At 36.7% G+C, this 18,455-nt stretch overlaps 3 protein-coding genes across 3 annotated transcripts; 2 read left to right on the top strand and 1 right to left on the bottom strand.

The window, feature by feature from the left end:
• The first annotated feature begins 476 nt into the window (after positions 1-476).
• On the top strand, positions 477-6,024 carry LOC128860957 (zinc finger MYND domain-containing protein 10 homolog). The gene is made up of 6 exons (XM_054098778.1): positions 477-956; positions 1,030-1,277; positions 1,351-1,616; positions 1,680-1,831; positions 5,437-5,879; positions 5,935-6,024. The coding sequence occupies exons 1-6, from the start codon at positions 756-758 to the stop codon at positions 5,987-5,989; spliced, it is 1,365 nt and encodes a 454-aa protein (XP_053954753.1). The 5' UTR covers positions 477-755; the 3' UTR covers positions 5,990-6,024.
• A 36-nt stretch (positions 6,025-6,060) lies between these two features.
• On the bottom strand, positions 6,061-7,029 carry LOC128860958 (40S ribosomal protein S12). The gene is made up of 4 exons (XM_054098779.1): positions 7,002-7,029; positions 6,856-6,898; positions 6,525-6,659; positions 6,061-6,467 (listed from the first exon to the last, which is right to left on the bottom strand). Exons 2-4 carry the CDS (start codon positions 6,870-6,872, stop codon positions 6,200-6,202), a joined length of 420 nt encoding a protein of 139 aa, XP_053954754.1. The 5' UTR covers positions 6,873-6,898; positions 7,002-7,029; the 3' UTR covers positions 6,061-6,199.
• A 1,951-nt stretch (positions 7,030-8,980) lies between these two features.
• Positions 8,981-14,408, top strand: LOC128860956 (adenosine kinase). Its single transcript, XM_054098777.1, has 4 exons — positions 8,981-9,256; positions 13,179-13,662; positions 13,732-13,902; positions 13,959-14,408. Exons 1-4 carry the CDS (start codon positions 9,240-9,242, stop codon positions 14,322-14,324), a joined length of 1,038 nt encoding a protein of 345 aa, XP_053954752.1. The 5' UTR covers positions 8,981-9,239; the 3' UTR covers positions 14,325-14,408.
• The last annotated feature ends 4,047 nt before the right edge of the window (positions 14,409-18,455 follow it).

Genomic DNA, 18,455 nt, shown 5'->3' with positions numbered 1-18,455 from the left:
GAGACACGTGTAACACTGGCACAATTACGTTCTGGATATTGTAGCAGGTTAAACTCCTACTTATCCAGAATCGGCCCCGACATACCAAACATATGTCCGGCATGTGAAGGCACCCCGCACGACACTAACCACCTTTTCACATGCCCCCTAAAACCGACTCATCTAACACCCCTCTCCCTCTGGACCCATCCCGTCGAAACAGCATGTTTCCTGGGCCTACCTCTAGATGAGCTAGACGAAGACGACCGCTGATATGTCCGACACTGGCGGGGTTACTATTACTGTTAACAAACAAACAAACAATGGCACTGATTTCATCTAACCGAAGTAGAGTTTGGTTGGAGCCGTCTTTGGTAAACGCTCTACTTCGGATGCAGGGTTAGGCTTAACACAAACCCTAAGTAGAAGTACTAGGAGCAGCCGTACTGCATAAAATTTAAACAGCCTTAGTCGGGAAAACCCCGAGTCGTTCAAGTATATAGGGAATATTACTATGGGAATGTGTCCGCGGATATAAATCCGGGTCGCTCTTGTAACGTAGACTAAATTGTCCTAGAAGCGTACTGAAGTTTTTTTATTCGCCTGCCGGGTGTACCAGGTAACTTCTGCCCGCTAAGGCATAAAAAATTTTAATATTACCGTAGCAACCTCTTTAAGTAACAGTCTCAATCGATCAAACAATATTGAAAACGAAATTTCATTTGATATCTTATACAAAAAAGGCAATTCACGCAATCAAACGCGCTTAAAAAACCATGCCCAATTTTGTTTTTCCTGAAGAGTTATCATATTTTATAGAAAGCATTCGCCCATTTCAAATAATCGATATAGGCAGCTCAAAATGGCTGGACGTTCATGAAATGGTTATAAAACTTAGCCAACAAGCTATTCTCGAAGCAGGCGAACATCGCGAAGAAGAAGTCAAAGAATTTCTTATTTCGCGTGACAAGTTGAAGGTACTTATGTTATAATTCCAACTATATATGTATTTTGTCTTATTTTACAACTCAAATTTATTTCCGATGTTAGGTGCTTATACATGAAGCTTATGGCATTTTCCTATGGAAGACGCGTGTGCTGCCACATTTACTTGAAATTGATCCGAATCCGCGAGCCACTTTCCTCATATATACCGTACTTTTTCACGAAGCTGCAGTTATTTCCTTACTCGACACTTCACTATTCCATGTTAGCGCATGTGAAGCATTGCAGGATGCAGCTATTGATTTGGTTGACTACTGTGCTTTAGCCGTTGCACAAGTCATTGGTTTAGTTAGGTATTTATGTACATCGCCATGGTGAAGTTCAAATCTTTATACCAAATTAGAAAATGTTTGCATTTCTTTAAAGCATGGGTTATCATGAAAACCAAACGAGAGTAGATGTAGACGAAGCTGTATTATCGGAATTGGAACGTCAAAAACGCGATTTAATTTATAAGATTGGTATGCGTTGCATTTCGATTTTATGCTATTTAGCCGAACATGCTGATGCAATACCGTTGAGTGCCTCACGACGCATGGTAGTGACACATGATGTACCTTGGTTAATGGCAGACTTGCTTCAATTTCGACCTTGGCAGCGGCGCACCAACAAAGGCATACAACGATTTATTGGTAAAGTTTTTTTTTTCTTTTTTTCCATTAAATTCAATTAATAAAACTACTTTGTTGTTGCAGATGAAAAGTGGATATTGGTGCAGGGTGATGACATATCTAAAGTAGCTAACCAAGAAGCCCAAGCCTGGTTCTGCTTGAGGCAATTACTCTTTAATAAACCATTGATGACATCGTATGAACTTAACGAAGAGCGTCGAAAGCACTTATCAAAGGTAAGAAGTATCGCTTAAAAATTTATACAAATCCACAAGTTTTTATTTATATTTTGAAAAGCAATTGACAGTAGTTGTACCTTGCTTTCTACTATTTACTAGGGCTCTTAATATATTCAAATAGTTGCTGGTATTCAATTATTCAAATAAACGTTGAACTGCGATTATTCGATTACTTGGTATAATTCGAACGTTCATTCAATCGAAGAGTTGGTTGCGAAATATGTATGTTAACTCAGACTTTTCAATATATAATTTTGATTCATTAAAATGAGCGAAAAAAATTAGTAGGGTTTGGGACTGTTTTTTAACTGCAAGCAAATTAGGCACAAGCGTAACCCCACTACGTCCTTAGGCATGCACCTGAGGCAAAAAAAGAAACGGTGATGATAAAATGTGGAGCGCTGATATTTTAAAATGCCTTCAATGGATGTCAATTCAAGCGTACGCTTCAAGTGGTCGGTAGAGGAAATTGCAATAATTTTTTTTTTTTAATTTAGGTGTTTGGAGGGATTTTACATCCACAAAACGACAGGGTATACAACGGTAGGTATTAAAATCTTGTCTAGGATTGTTTATCGAATTTTTCTGGTCTAATTTGGTGGTCCACGGGGGCTATTTTATCTCACCCGTACCAACCTTTTCTGGAAGGCATCACCCTATCCGCCACTTCGGGACGCGTCATGGCAATACAACAATTACGACTGCAAATTTGAAAGACTGAAATCAATAATAATAGAGTAACTGCGGGTATTGTGGTATACCCATTTTATTTTCGTCTATAAAATCGTTAAATTTTATTTGATTTGAATGAAAATTTATCAATAATATGCTACTGTTATTAAGTTCAAAAAAACCTAGCTTCAAAAGCCTTAGAGCCGCGAGTTTCAGAAATATTTAAGAAAGTACTGCAAAAGACGGAAACAAGCCCTTGAAGAAATTGGCGGGTAATGTGGTATACCTTATTCTGGTATAGTATACCACATTACCCGCATATGATGCCTTTAATAATAAGTCAGTTACTTTGGATTGATAACTAAAATTTTATTGCGAACCATTTAGAAAAGGAATATGAAATGAATTAAAACATATTGAACAAAAATATTTTAAGCTTCAAATGACAAAAAACGCAACAATAAAATTCATAGCACTTGTAAGAGTATTACTTACAAGAATCGCAAAGAAAAATAGCACTTCGATTGGGAATACACTTTTCGTGGGCCCAAATTTGTTCGCATTGTCTAAAGCTTCATTATTATATCCTGCCCATAAATTTTGCCACAGTAGTTGCAAGAGGATTCTTTTGTTGGTGGAACATCTGGAAACTCCTCTTCACTGTCACTTGAATGCGAGTCAACAAACGATTTGGTAGAAATATTTTTTTTATTAGAGGGTTTTGGGGATGGATTAACCGGAGCATTGCGTTTCCTGTTAATGCTTTCAATGCTCTGTAACAAATTACACTTATAAGGCGAAGTTGTTAAAACAGTTGCCTTTGTTTTCCGGCCTTTCCGATTAGGTGGAGGATCTCGTAGCTTTGGTGGTGGAGATATTTCCCAGGGAGTAACGAGTCCTCGGCTTGTGCTTGCTTCTATAAACAAATTAAATAGCGTTCCTAAAATTTCCATAGATTTTATTGCGAAACTTCGAATTTCAGGCTCAATTTCCATGGCTGATGCGCTTGGGGTTTCTTCTGTCGTTGAATTTATGGTTTCAACTGGATCCTCTGAGAAGACAATATATCTAGCAAGATTTTTTATATTTAAAACTGAATTGTACCTGATGATGATGAGTTACCAGCTATAAAATCTGAATCTGTGAAAATATGTTTGTCAAACGGATAAATCCCCGTGGCTTTAAAACCATTTATTGCAATTTCTCCAGTTTGAACCCTCAAATAAGCCTTAGTAAATAGTCCAGCGATATCAAAATGTGTCACTTTTCTGCCCTGTTCACGCATAAATCGTCTTATTTCGTCATTATAGTACTTCTTAAAAGGTCCCATAAAAGCCTTATCCAACGGTTGAAGTTTGTGTGTTGAATGGGGTGGCAAAGAAAGTATAGTCACATTGTGTTCGCGGGCTAGATCAATAACTTCTATATTGCGTGTGTGGCTATAATGCGCATCTAATATAAGAAGCAGAGGTTCAGACGGAGATGGTTTCGTTACGCTTAAAAAATGCCTGAACCATTTCGTGAAGATGGGAATCTGAACCCATCCAGACAAATGGCACGCCGAGTTTGAGCCAGAGGGAGTGTCTTTCATTAGAAGAGGGTTATGGTTTTTTCGTGGAAAGATGAAAAATGGTGGTACGAAACCACCTCCTGCGCTCATGCAAGTGATGACTGTAACAAGCGATCCTCGCTCAGCTGAAGTCATTGTTCCAATCTGTTTTTTTCCTTTCCGAGTGATTATTTGTGCCTGCTGCGAAGGAACTACTGATATTCCGGTTTCGTCAACGTTCCAGATTCGAGTAGGCGGAAAATTATGTTTTGCGTTTTCTTCTTCCAGCAATTTGAAAAATATATCAACATTTTCTCGAGAAAAACCACGTGCACGGTCGACGCTTGTTCCAGTTGGCTTTCGAAAACTCAGAATATTTCGGTGTCGGTTACAAAAGCCTTTTAGCCAATCCTTGCCAGCGCACTCTTTAATAACGGAGAACTTATTGGGAATGTTGTTTTTTGTGGCAATTTGATAACGCAATGACCGCACGTCTGCGCGTGTTAGTCCCCAGTACCTTGACTCCATTTCTAGTAAATATTTAACTAAGTCATTTTCAATTTCCGCTGTTAAAATCGGAGCCCGCCCAAGTTTAGTTGTCAACAGCTCCTCGATGGATTTCTCGCTTCTTGACATGCGCTGCAGAGTGGTATGGGGGACACTAAATGTCTTGGAAGCCAAGAGAATACCCATTTCACCTTTTCTAACCGCTTGGATAGCTTTTTTCATATCCTCTGCTTTCCATTTTCGTATTTCACCTTTCTTCGGCATTTTTTTGATCGAGAGGGTAATATGGTACACTATACCACTTTAGCCGCCTTTACCTATACCACAATAGCCGCATTAGAGTTTGAACCAATTAATTTTGAATAATTAAATAACGATCAAATATACAAAAATATTGCTTATATGCTTCACTAGTATTAAACTCACTTTTTACTTCCCGATGAATAAATGCAGCTTAAAGCACAAGATTTTAATTTGCCAGAAATTTTCCACTGAGCACAAAAAAATGCCAACCACACGACCACGCGATTTTTTTACAACTGACTCACTGTATGCCTTTCAAAACACAAATCAAATCACGCGTTCTTAAGATTCTGAGAATGCCGAAATATCTAACTTGGTCCCGTTATTCCCACGACTTTAGTTTTCGAATAAAGCTGCTATACCACATTACCCGCCTATACCACAATACCCGCAGTTACCCTATATTCTACAATACAAATAAATTTCTGGGATTATTTGAATGTTCGATGGTTAACTATTACTTGTATACCACTGTTCGAATATAAAGAGTCCTATTAAACCAAAATTTATAATTAAAAGTTAATCTTCTCCTACCAATTTTACTAACGTATCATTTTGAATACCGTTTCAGTGCCAAGGCCTGTTACAGGAAACAATACTCGATCAGCTTCCTCCATTGGTTGAATTGAAACAGTACCTTTGCAATTTAGGTGTCACTGGTGGCACAAATGTGTACAAGACACCTAAATCTAATTTGGTGCTGGAAGAATTACCAGGGATTCGAGAAAATCTTATTGCTGAAGCTGAACGGATTGGCGGTTTTCCAGTTGTAGCACAGAAGCAGGAAGAAATATTTCTGTGCACTGATAAAGATAAAATATTTGAAACTGCTAAACGTTTAAATATGGCATATAACACAGATTTGCTCGCCGAGCTGGAAGAAAAAACTGCAGAACCTGGGCGAGCCAGCAATACCGTAGAAAATAGTAAACATGCCATTAAAAAATGTGGCAAATGTGCCAGCGATGCAGAAAAGAAGTGCGGAATCTGTAAGACCACTTATTACTGTTCAAGGTATGATTGTTGATCTTTTACAGCATAAAATAAATACAGCTTCATTATTTTCCAGGAAATGCCAGGTCGACGACTGGTCGAAACACAAAGTCAGCTGCATTAAAACTTAGAGCTCACCGCGCCACTTTTAATGTCCACTCCACAGATATAATTCAATTATGAAATTTGTAAAATACTTCGCTTTATATGTACTTTAGTTTTTTATTTATAAAAGGATTTTACTGCCCAAAACACACGGCTTTTATATTTTGCAATCCTTGACCGCCGCAAAACACTATATTTTATGCACGTTATTAAAAACTAAAATACGCACAGCGCATTTAGCTATTTTGACGCAGATGTTCTTTCACAACATCCAAGGCAGGCGTCTCCTCTCCGAAATCCTTAATAACCACAACAGCGCATCCGCTAACTTTACGTGGTTTGCCTTCTTTGTCAATCTTGCAAAGTCCAGACCATTCACCCAATTTCTTGTGCGAATCCACACGGATAAGTGGAATTTGATGTTCGTGGCAGAGTGCTGTTACAAGTTTCTTGTACAAGTCGACATCCATTGAATCGGCGAGGATGCATAGAACGGCTTGGCGTCTATAAAAATAAATAATAATAAATATAAAATACATTCAATTTTCATTAGCAACTCACTTGTCCAAAGCTTTGCATGCTTGGTGGATGCCATGAACCAAACCATCAGCGATCAGAGACTTCTTCAACACCTCTTGCAGAGCGGTATTTATGTCCATTTTGTCTCCAATTACTGGAGCGGCGGAGGGCACATCACTATTGGGATAATATTTAAATTAGCGATAGCAAAGCTTACAGAATAAAAGCAAAAATGCATGCAATGGATAGACAATGGTTCGCCAAACACGACCATAATATGGCAATAACATTCTCCATTTGCCGAACTATTGCTACACTATATTTTTGAAGTCTGATTTTCGGAGGTTTCTTAAACAACCAGTATTCAACTTACACATCAACGTCGGCCATTTTTAACTAGATCAGTCGTCTCTACACTGAAATAACAAAACAAAAAACTTATTGTTAGTTGGATGTACGACATTAAATTGAATAAAATTTGATATTTTACTCGGCTAAAAAATTTCGTTCCTTTCGTACCTTTTTGACAACCGGAAAGAAAGGATGCGGCAGTTCAGCAACCAACTTCATTAAGGCGAAATGTCAAATTACACGTCAGTGGAAATTCACTGAACCAAGGGCTAATGCCATTGTTGCCGTACAGTAGAAAGTAAATGAAAGTTGTTCAAAGTCGTTCTTATATTTCGGCGACCACTCATGCATTTGCTGTCCAGCAGCTTATATGTGTGCGTGTAGGGCGCATGACGCTAATATCTAAAATTTTTGATTTTCATCATGCAAAAGCCGACAACAAGTATGTGTGACACGAAGCAAGTACGTGTGTCACCCGACACGCAGCATATAAGCTGCTGGACAGCAAATGCATGAGCGTGTGGCCGAAGCATTACACACTTTCCATACCATGATGCAAAATATTAAGGTAGTTTCATTACTAAAATTTCTTCATTATAAAGCAGATCTTTGACAATCTACGGATGGAATTTTTCGAGAAGGAAACATTTTTATGAAGTTTTTGTTATTTAATACAAGAATAAAATTTGCATACCAAAAATGTTAAGTTGTTGTAATTAATAAATTAATTTTCCAAGTTTTTATTCAATCCTGTAAATAATATCAACGAGTTAGATGAGAAAATTAAATAAAACCCAGATGTGATAATTTTATTTAACTTTAGATATTAATGAATAATAACTTATTTTACTAAAAATAAATGAAAAAGAAAAATTATAAGTGCAGTGAACAGTCGTTCGCCTCCTCAGGCAATACATCATGGTTCCATCTGCATGCCTTCAGTCATTCCTCGAAGACGTCAAGTATTGCTCCCTTCAAATATATTGCGTGCTTTTGCTCTAAAGAAATAAGCAGCTGATATTTATTTTTGTTTTAAGCAATTAAGAACATACAATGACATATGCAGTTATAGTTAATATGGAAGAATAATAGAATCCATTCTGTGTTTTCTACATTGCTTAGTACATTTACATTTATTTTCTTTTGAAAATTTATTGAACTGATTGTCAAAATTTTCAATGAGTTTGTAAACCAACAAAAAAGGCTCCAACAAAGGAGCACGGTACTTTAAAATCAAATCGCAAGAAAAAAACATCAGCTGCTATAGTGAAGTCAATGTGTGTGGGTTTTGCTTTTTGCAATGGGTCTTTCTGGATTATGTGCAAAGAGCACAATCAACCTACGCATTTTCTAAACGAAATTTTTCCACAACATTACTAATACATGCACAACGATACGTATACATTATTGTGTCCATTTTGCCGCCATCTGTAAATAAAAAATACCCAGTTGCGGTGATGTCATCCGTACCTTACCTTTTTACTTTGGTTATGTTCTATTGAAGGCTGAATGAAACCTTAAAAAAGTACTCAATCAAGTGATTTAAATTAGTAAAATATATTCATAATTGTAATTCAGTGTTCATTAACTAATTTAAATATAGCAAATCATTTTCGGTTTTAAAATTAAATGAGTGCAGCCTCTGCGAAAGTTGTGATGCATACAAGGTATTTGCACATACAATACAAATTAACAAATCATTTATCTATTAATATTAAAGAATCTAATTAATCATTAATCAAGAATATAATAATATTAAAGATTTAATCATATAAAAGTAAGTAAATAGAAAGTCCAAAAGATAATCAAAAAATTTGCTTTCAAGCACTTGAACCATTTAGATCGCTATTATGAATTATTTACTACGTGCATCAGGCCACAAAATACCATGAGAAGTTAAAACCTCCAATAAATCCATCTATATGTATCAATTATTGAGAATGAATATTGTTAAGCGAGGCAAATTTTGTTCAGCATACACACATTCATATATATATCCATTAAAAATATTTCTTATTTTGTGATTGGCGATAACACTATATTAAAAATTATTTAATTTTAGTGAAATGAGTGAACAAATGCATACACTGTACACAGCCTGACAGTTGGAATCAGCACAATCGACTACAAACAAAATCATATGTCATTGTGTTCATTCGTATAGGTTCACAGATGGTGTTTTTGCTGCTACAGTGAAACGCCATCTAGTACCATGTGTTTTTAGCGGCTCTTATTTGGCTCTATAGCTTCCATGGGTAAACGTGATTTCATTGTGTTCAGTTGATTTATAGTTGGATTGTCAATTTTTTTAAATTGGGGATAAATTTCTCCAAACAAATAATTCTTAAATTTGGTTGTGATCGAAGCGTACGCAAGGGAGATTTGGTATTTCCAACAATTTACATAATGTGTGAGGAACTAAGGTATGTTAATAATGCAGAGTGTATTGTTTTAAAATTACTAATGACAAATGAAATAACAGGTGAAAATTGGAGGGCCTATGGTTGACATACATAAATAATAGTTTATTTTCTATAGAGTATAACTCTCACCTTTAAGCTATAAATGTAGTAGATACACACGTACACTATTTTGTAAGAGTGTGCATCAAATGATAAGAACGGCACATAATGTGCAAATACTCGCACACATATGTATTACATACAATACGATTGCACATACATATATGTATGTATGTCATTTCCTGGCTTCATTCAAGCCTGAAGCGCTTGAACATTATCGCTTTTGTTTTATATTTTGTTCTAATATTCTATTATATCGTATACATATATTAGTTGACCTTTAGCCTTGTTTTTGGTAAGACTGAGTGCCAGCTTTATATTCAGATTTTGGTTGACGTCATTGATGGCTGATAATCATGCTAATTATAACTGATCTTAACGATAGTAAAATGTAAAAGCTGCAAATGTAGTGTGCAAAATGTGGTTCGTCAAAACTTGCCATAACTTACATACATATGTACATAGTACTGTAAGGTCTTGTTTTATGCGGATTATTTTTATGCGATTTTGAAGTTGTGCGGTTTGTATTTTATCCAAAAATTTCATGGACAATCATCGCGAAGTTTAATTACCGATTACATTGTCAGAAAAGAAAGAGCTACACATTCGAGAATAAAGTTTGTGAAAATCCATCGCGTTTACCGAAAATATCTATTACAGAGACCGTCTCTTCTGATGGCGATGGTGATTTGGAACCACTTGGCAAAAGGTGCAAGCCATTATCAGATAGCGATAGTGATTAAAAAATGTAAAACTATATTACTTTTCAATAAAATGAAATGAATTAAGTTTACTTTAAGCTTTTATATGAATTTCTTTCAGACATTCGAAGTCATTAACGAAGCAGCCTATTTATTTTCTATTTCTATTTTTATGCGGTTTTAAGTTAATTTTAGCTCATTGTTTTGGTTTTATGTGATTTTAGAAAATTGCGGAACGTATCCCTATTTTTTCAAGACATGTAAAGTCTTTTTAATGCGAATTTTTTATATGCGCTTTTCGGTAGAAGTATCCACCGCATAAAACTAAACCTTACAGTATTTATATACACATAGCCCATAAAGTCTGCGTACATTTTTAAATTAAAAACACAATATAAATTTATAGCTGAAACCATATTTTAATTATTTATTTAGTATCCAAGGCCCTGGTAGCCAGTGTGCTAATTAAGCTAGGGTTATACTGTATTGTATATATAAATATACAAAAATTAAAATTAATATTTTGTTGGATAGTCATCCTTTTTAGTGATCTTTTTGGAACCAAAACGTTCTTAATAAGCCAAGTATTTCGGCACTCTGTTTCAAATTTATTTTTAAAATGTTCAAATACCCCCATTTATCCATTGTCGATTAAATAAATTCTAACTTACCCATACCACTTGCCGCCATGCATTCCCACACCATAACATCGCCGTATTTGAGTCTACCAACAAGATTTTGTTTCTCAAGACCAATTCCTGATTTGCGCCAAACAATTTGACGATCTCTTATCCCAAATATACAAAATTTACTTTCGTCTGAAAAAAATATTTGTTTCCAGAACTCTGAAAACTCATTTACTATATAATTACAGGGTTCGGCACTCGAAGTGTAATCAATTAAAAAGACCACAAATTTAGTATGGAAAATTCCTTTTATTCAATTCAAAGTAAAAAATGTGTGAACATATTACAAAATTAAGAATCAATTTATTTTGCTCGATATGACCACCGTTTGCCTTTACTATGGCCTTGAGGCGGTCCAGAAACGAGTCGCAAGCTGCCCGAATGTGACTTGGGTGTATGTTGGGTATGTTGGCCCACTCGCGGGCAATGGCTTTTTTCATCGCTTCGGGACTGGTGAATCTTTTAGTTCGGGCCTTGCTCTCCAAAATGGCCCAAAGAGAATAATCCATCGGATTTGCGTCTGGTGAATTTGAGAGCCATTATGTGGACGTTATGAAGTTTGGAAAGTTGTTTTTAGCCATTCTTGGTTCACTCGAGCTTTGTGAGACGGTGCCGAGTCCTGTTGAAACTTCCATGGTGTGCCACCGAAATATGGTGTCTGCCCACGACTTCAAAGCAACCGCCTGAATACTTTCCTGATAATATTTCGCATTTACCTTGACGCCAGGCTCGATGAAAACGATTGGAGAGCGCCCATCTGCGGTTACAGCGGCCCAAACCATTACCTGTGGCGGGTGCTACCTCTTGGTGGCCAATCGATGACTCAAATTCTCGTATGAACGGTCGGTCAAATAAACCTTATGGTTTTGGAAGTTTACGAACTGCTCGATTTGAAAAATTTTCTCGTCAGAAAACACAATGTTCGGAAATTGATCGTTTTCGGCCAAGCGAAGCAACTCCTTCGCTCTCTCAAGTCTGACTTGTTGCTGCTTTGGTGTAAGATCATGCGCCTTTTCTAAGGCTTGACTTTGAAATCATTTCTCAGTATGCGACGGATACTACAGTCAGATATTTTCAGTTCTTTCGCCATTTGATTGGCACTTCGTCGGGGACTTCGCTCAAGTCGGTTCTTCACTTTTTGAACCATTTCACGTGACGTTGCAGTCTTTTGATGACCACCTCCATGACGTTTCGCGATGCTACTAGTATCATTGTAACGAGTAATGGTGCGATAAACAAAACAAATTATTTACTTTAAGGTGCTCGACCTCACGAACAATCGCTGGTTGTGATTTTCCAGCCAAATATAATTTCAAACTCGCACTATTACATTTGAAATGCATTACCGATTTTATGCTTCCGCACGCTTGTAAATAATACTCTGGACTGTCATTTAGTCAACTAAAAGGCTCTGATGCACAGTCTGAAGTTGGTTTCACTTCGAGTGCCGAACCCTGTATTAATGATTCCAATGCGCTCTCGTCTGTTCACAAGTGAAATTAACGAGTTTCTTAGAGCGGTAGTGTCGCTTCATGTAAAAATTTTCTAGCAGTTACCGGACAAATTATTTTTTTTATGCTTAGTTTACACTTTCGGTAATTTTTAATGTGTATTTATTTTATTTTATTATTTATTTATTCTATAATGTGTAATTCGAGGGTTAACCTTTGCCATATTGCTTATACTGCGCTCTTCTCGCATCGATAGTGTTCTTGGATGGCCAGACCTGTGCTTAGATGTTAAAATCCCGGTTTGCTTGTGATTGTTTACTATGCGTTGAACAGAGGAGTGCGTTGTCCCAATAGGTTTGCCAATATTTCGGAAGCTATCTCCACCTTTCGACAATTCAACAAAAAAAATTCTAATTATGTAAAGAAACAAACTGTACGCAGTCTTTCCGGTGGCTATATCTACTGTTGCTGCAATTACTTACCGCTATGTAAACAATGAAGTGAGGATTCTTGTAATTTTCTTTTGGTTTTGTATCTTAAGAATGTAATGAAAGAATAAATAAATAAATTATGTTGGCAACTATAAATTTATTTGGTGTTTTTAATCAATTTAAAAATATTTGTAAGGTGTACACAGACTTAATGGGTTATATGTATAGTGGAATGTCACCCTTTTAAATCTATGAGTATGAATTTTTTTTTATTGAAGTTTTGCTTATTGTTGTTGTTGCAGCAGAGAAAGATCTACATACATATATGTATGTACATACTGTTTTGGAACTAATTGCGATTTTAAAATTAGGGTTACGTCTTCAGAGAATGAATAATTTATAAACTGAGTGGATATACGTACATGAAGCAAAATAAATGAAAATAAGTAATATTACTAGGCACTCGAAATTTCTTATACATTAAAATAAATGTAATTTTACGCACAATTTCTTACACAAACATATTTAATAAATTTAGTTTATTTATTTTCTAGGGCAGGCATTTTGGTCGGCTGCGGAAATCCGTTGCTCGACATATCGACAACTGTCGATGAAGCATTTCTGCAAAAATATGATTTAAAACCAAATGATGCCATTTTGGCTGAAGAAAAGCATATGCCACTCTACAAAGAATTAGTGGAGAAGTATAAAGCTGATTACATTGCAGGCGGTTCAGTGCAGAATTCGTTGCGCGTATGCCAGTGGATGTTACAAAAGCCCGACGCGGCTATATTCTTCGGCTGCGTTGGTCATGACAGATTTGGCGAGATACTTGAAGAGCGTGCGCGCTCAAATGGCGTTAATGTACATTATCAACGCACCAATGAAGCACCAACTGGCACATGCGGTGTTCTTATTACCGGCACACATCGCTCCCTTTGTGCCAATTTGGCTGCTGCCAATCACTTTACCATAGATCATTTGCTTACGCCCGAGAACCAAAAACTTATAGACAATTCAGAGTATTTCTACATTTCGGTAGGTGTTTGTTTTCATAATGCTTCTTATGTAAATTCATATATACATACATACGCGTGCACTTTACAGGGTTTCTTCCTGACGGTGAGCCCACCAAGCATTCAGCACATTGCCCAACATGCGCACAAACATAAACGGCCTTTCCTAATGAACCTTAGTGCTCCATTTTTGTCGCAATTTTTTAAGGAACCGTTAATGGCTGCATTACCTTATGTGGATATACTTTTCGGCAATGAACTGGTAGCTACTATTTTTCTATAAATTTAACAATTTTGTACACAATTTTATTCCCATAGGAAGCTGAGGCTTTTGCAGCGGCTCAAGGTTGGGACGAGAAGGAAATGAAAGAGATAGGTAAAAAAATGTTGGCGTTGCCTAAACAGAATGCTGATCGGCCGCGTATAATTGTACTAACACAAGGACACTTACCCGTGTTACTAATACAAGAGCACTCCATTGAAGAATTTCCAGTGCAACGATTGGCACCCAGTGAAATTGTTGATACCAATGGCGCTGGTGATGCTTTCGTTGGTGGATTTTTGGCGCAATACATACAAAAGAAGCCGCTTAGCGTTTGCATACGTTCTGGTATTTGGGCAGCACGACAAATTATCCAGCGGAGCGGCTGCACGTTCGAGGGCTTAGTTGACTTTAGAGAATAATACTTGGTGCAAAAATTAGTTGGATTTTAACGTAAAGCACATTCGAACTTGTTACGATTTATGGCAATTTTTTGCATAAAGAAATATATTCTATCTATGCGGGCTAATTTATTTAAATCTTAAAATAAACCCAGCCACCTTATGGACGAATTTAAACTGCACCGAAGCAATAAAATAATGATTATTGGTGATTTTTATGGCAATATGTTAGAGAGTACACAAGCACTGGACGTTCTTTAATAAATTAAGAGCAGCTAAGAAATATAAGACAAATGGTTTTATAACTGGTTTAGAGTATATGTATATCCATTTTTTAGGATAGCCAAACATGTGTTTTCTTTATCCACATTTACATGTAGAATATAATGTGGTTTGCTAGGGTTGCGAATTTGCTTTGGTTTCTTAAGCAGTCAATAGTTATGTTCCAATGGTCAATGATCGGATCCGGATAGAAATTTTGCGCAAACGCAACAACAACGATATGATCATGGTAGAGATCGGAGTTGGCTTTCCGTAATTCGACACTCGTCGGCTCGATACTTACAGGAGTCAAACAATTTATTCGTACACTCACAGTTTATAAACAGATACTGATACTTAGCACGATTTATACAAAAGAACAATATTTCAATTTATTCGTAAAAAATAACACTTTTATTCAAAATTTAAGGAACAAATTCATTTCTGGAATTGGAGAACTTAAGGTATCATAATAACGAAATAAATCAAAATTTTATGCAAAAATATTATTCGTACATAACCAAATAAAGAATATTTTATTAAAAAAGTAATAGAAGAAACGAGTATTCAGTACTTTGTTGGGCCGCCTTTAGCTTAAATGACTGCTTCCAAACGGCGTTGCATACTTTTTACCAATACCTTGGTTTCATTAGCTGTAATTTTCTCCCACTCAACATTTAAAGCCGTCTTTAATGACGGCTTCGATGTTATTTTGTGCTTTCTGATTCTCCTTTCTAAGAGCTCCTAGACATGGTCAATTGGGTTCAGATCCGGTGATTGAGGTAAATATTTAATCTGCTTACAGTGGTAAATAAGGCTTACACGAGATAAGATGAGTGTTTTGGGTAATTGTCTTGCTGGAACAAGAACCCTCTAGCATTCAGTCCATGTTTAACGGCACTATCATGCAAATTATTCTTCAAAATGTTTAAATAAAGATGTTTGTCCATTTTATCACCAATAAAAACCATTTTTGCTACTCCAGAAACAACTATACACCCCCAAACCATTGCATTTCCTCCTCCATGCTTAACTGTATTTTCTTTTCGCCAAACATTTGGAGGCCCATCTGATTCGGAAACATAACATTTCGACTCATCACTGAATATGGCGTTTTCCCAAAAAGAATATGGTTCATTTATGTAGCATTTGGCAAACTCCAATTCTTCTTTCTGTTAATATCTAAAATGTTGAGCTTGCGGCGTGCCACTCTGATATGATAAACAGCGTTTTGCAGACAATTACGGACTCTTTATGGGCTTCCTTTTTATGCAAACACTCTTGAATATTTCGGTATAGTATCGTGGAGGCTATTTTGGGATTTTGCGTGACTGATGCTACTATGTTGCGTTCCGCACGTAAAGTCAATATTGTTCGCCTTCCGGCTTGATGGTGATTCGCTTCCAATTTACCAATATTAATACCTAATTAGCAGTAACACTTTGCACCGTAGAATGCGATTTGCCAATGTTTTGCCGATTTCGCGCAGAGACTTGTTTTCCAAGTACAATTTAATAACGATTTTACGCATTTCTAATGGTAAATCCACACTTCGTTCCATTTTCTCGTTTTTAATCGAGATATTACGCGAAACTGAAACTGAATCGGCGATAAAAGCTAAGAAAACCCAATCTTATTTCGTTTTCAGCAATATTAGTAAAAACACAAACGATTTTTACTGTTACATTTGCAGCAACAATATCATAAGTTGAAAGAGTACGAATAAATGTTTTGCAGCATTTTGGTACGTCTGCCTGCTTTCCTTGGAACCCCTCAGTGTGAGTTGAAATAACAGGAGTTTTGTTTGCGGCAATTCATCAGGAATGTAACATTCTTCCAGTGACCCCAACGAAATATATTGTCACAACAAATATTTTGCGGAAGGCTCAAGTTTTTTACGTATTACGCAGGGTGTACGAATAAATTGTGTGACCACTGTGTGACATTATATGTGTATATGTATATATTTATATACACATATATAGATATAGTTGGCTACACCCTTTGCTGGGTGTTTGGCCGATCTCCTTCCTCCTCCTATTTGTGGCGTGCGTCTTGATGTTGGTCCACAAATAGAGGGACCTACAGATTTAAGTCGGCTCCGAACGGCAGATCGTTTTTATAGGAGCGTTTTCATGGCTGAAATACACTCAGAGGTTTGCCGTTGTCTGCCGAAAGGCGACCGCTACTAGAAAAACCTTTTTAATTTTGCAGTTTCATGCACGGAGATTCGAACCTACGCACTCCCGACTGGTAGTCACGTACCATCTATTCGGCCACGGCAGCCACCAATATCATTAGTCCTAAACTATTATAGAAAATTGCTAACAATTGAATAGGTTAGCTCTTGAAAAGTGCAGATTTTCAGTTGAAATGAAGTTATGAAAATGTTTCATCTCAACGGTGCCATGTTCCAAAAAGAAATTCGTGTGGAATTCAACCACATATAATTATTTCAACGACTGAGTCTGCATTTCTTGTATAAGTCTGTATTCTCCTTGAAATGAAGTAATCATATAAATCTTGTATCCATCCGTCACCAGCCACGGCGCACAGAATGCAGAGGTGTGGCCTACATCAGACCGTTAACCGGCTCCCAAAGAATCAGCTGATTTGCTTACGTAATGAGGGCTTTGACGGTGGTTTGTTTTCTGAGATTGTGTTTGATTTACGAAAAAAATTAACGCAGTTTAGGCCACGTTATTTCGTTGTATCTAAGGTTGCAGACAAAACTACAAAAATAAACTATCTTGGATTAAAAAATACTATGAATGGGTTACTAACTCATTTTCAAATGGGTCCGTAGGGGTCGCATAGGTGGAACGGGTACTCTTTTTAAAGTTTGGATTGTTCTTTTATGTGGTTTAAGGTGTTACACCTCTTCCCCTCCGTCAACTACCCCAAAAACAGTGGGCAAATAAGTAAACGTTTCTCATTTGAATATCTACCTTAAAGTCACAAACAATCTTTCAGTGGCCATGATCAGAGTTTTATTGAAATGTGTCCGTTGTTTTCTAATAAAAGGCTCAATTTTTGGCAAATTATAATCAAAGGAATTAATTGATATTCTTGAACATCCGAAAAATTTCCATTCGTCTCACCATAACTCTACATGTGGTGGAATTTTCCACAAGTTTTCCTATACAAATTTATTTCGTGAATTGCTTTTTTTCTTTTAGTTTTACTTTGAAAAAAAAAAAGTATTCATTTGGAAGCAATTGCTCATCTGAAGACGATCTATTTTAATTATTACCATATTACCAGGTATTAAAATTGCTCCGCTATTTGGCCGAAGCGCTACTTGCAAAATTATTCATGTACGAATTTTAGTAGGTAGCCGAGTGATAATGCGACAACAAAGGATTGAAACTCTTGAAAACTCCGGCTAGCGAGATTGGAAAAACCCAAAAAATGCTCGGTTTTTACAAATAATAAGGTAATTAGAGCACTTGTTACCTGCCCTAAATATATGAAAATGGAAACGGGTTCAAAATCATTGAATCATCGGCGAGCTTGAGTAGGGCTAATGGTAGAAGCTTTTAAATGTAGAGCAATCAGCAAGCGGTAAATTTTTGGAGTATGGTCCAATGGATTCGAATCTGGACTTCCAGACGGTCAATCTTCTGCGGCTATGCACCCAGAAATATTGTTTTTTAGCCAATGCTGGGTGGTTTTTGCCTTATGGGCTGGAGCGGAATCTCGTTGGAAGATCAAACGCTGCCTTTTGATAGTACTGCTTAACTGCTACGCCATGCTTTCTAAGAAGAAAGTTTTAGCATAGAAGTTAGAAGTTTTAGCATAGATTTTGTCGTTTTGCTTACTAAAAACTGTCTCATCTGTGAAAAGAATATTTTCGTGGCCGTTAACCGCGTGCGATCGAAGAAGCTGCTG

This window comes from Anastrepha ludens, chromosome 4 (genome assembly GCF_028408465.1).
Source record: "Anastrepha ludens isolate Willacy chromosome 4, idAnaLude1.1, whole genome shotgun sequence".
Classification (NCBI taxonomy): Eukaryota; Metazoa; Arthropoda; class Insecta; order Diptera; family Tephritidae; genus Anastrepha; species Anastrepha ludens.
This window is presented reverse-complemented; position numbering and strand designations above follow the sequence as displayed.

Excerpts from the sequence above, each read along its gene's own strand:
- LOC128860957 (XM_054098778.1), top strand. The coding sequence starts at position 756 with ATGCCCAATTTTGTTTTTCCTGAAGAGTTATCATATTTTATAGAAAGC. Across the intron at positions 1,278-1,350 it reads CAAGTCATTGGTTTAGTTAG|CATGGGTTATCATGAAAACC; the intron begins GTATTTATGTAC and ends ATTTCTTTAAAG. Across the intron at positions 5,880-5,934 it reads ACCACTTATTACTGTTCAAG|GAAATGCCAGGTCGACGACT; the intron begins GTATGATTGTTG and ends ATTATTTTCCAG.
- LOC128860958 (XM_054098779.1), bottom strand. Across the intron at positions 6,468-6,524 it reads GCATGCAAAGCTTTGGACAA|ACGCCAAGCCGTTCTATGCA; the intron begins GTGAGTTGCTAA and ends TTATTTTTATAG.
- LOC128860956 (XM_054098777.1), top strand. Across the intron at positions 13,663-13,731 it reads CAGAGTATTTCTACATTTCG|GGTTTCTTCCTGACGGTGAG; the intron begins GTAGGTGTTTGT and ends TGCACTTTACAG. Across the intron at positions 13,903-13,958 it reads TACTTTTCGGCAATGAACTG|GAAGCTGAGGCTTTTGCAGC; the intron begins GTAGCTACTATT and ends TTATTCCCATAG.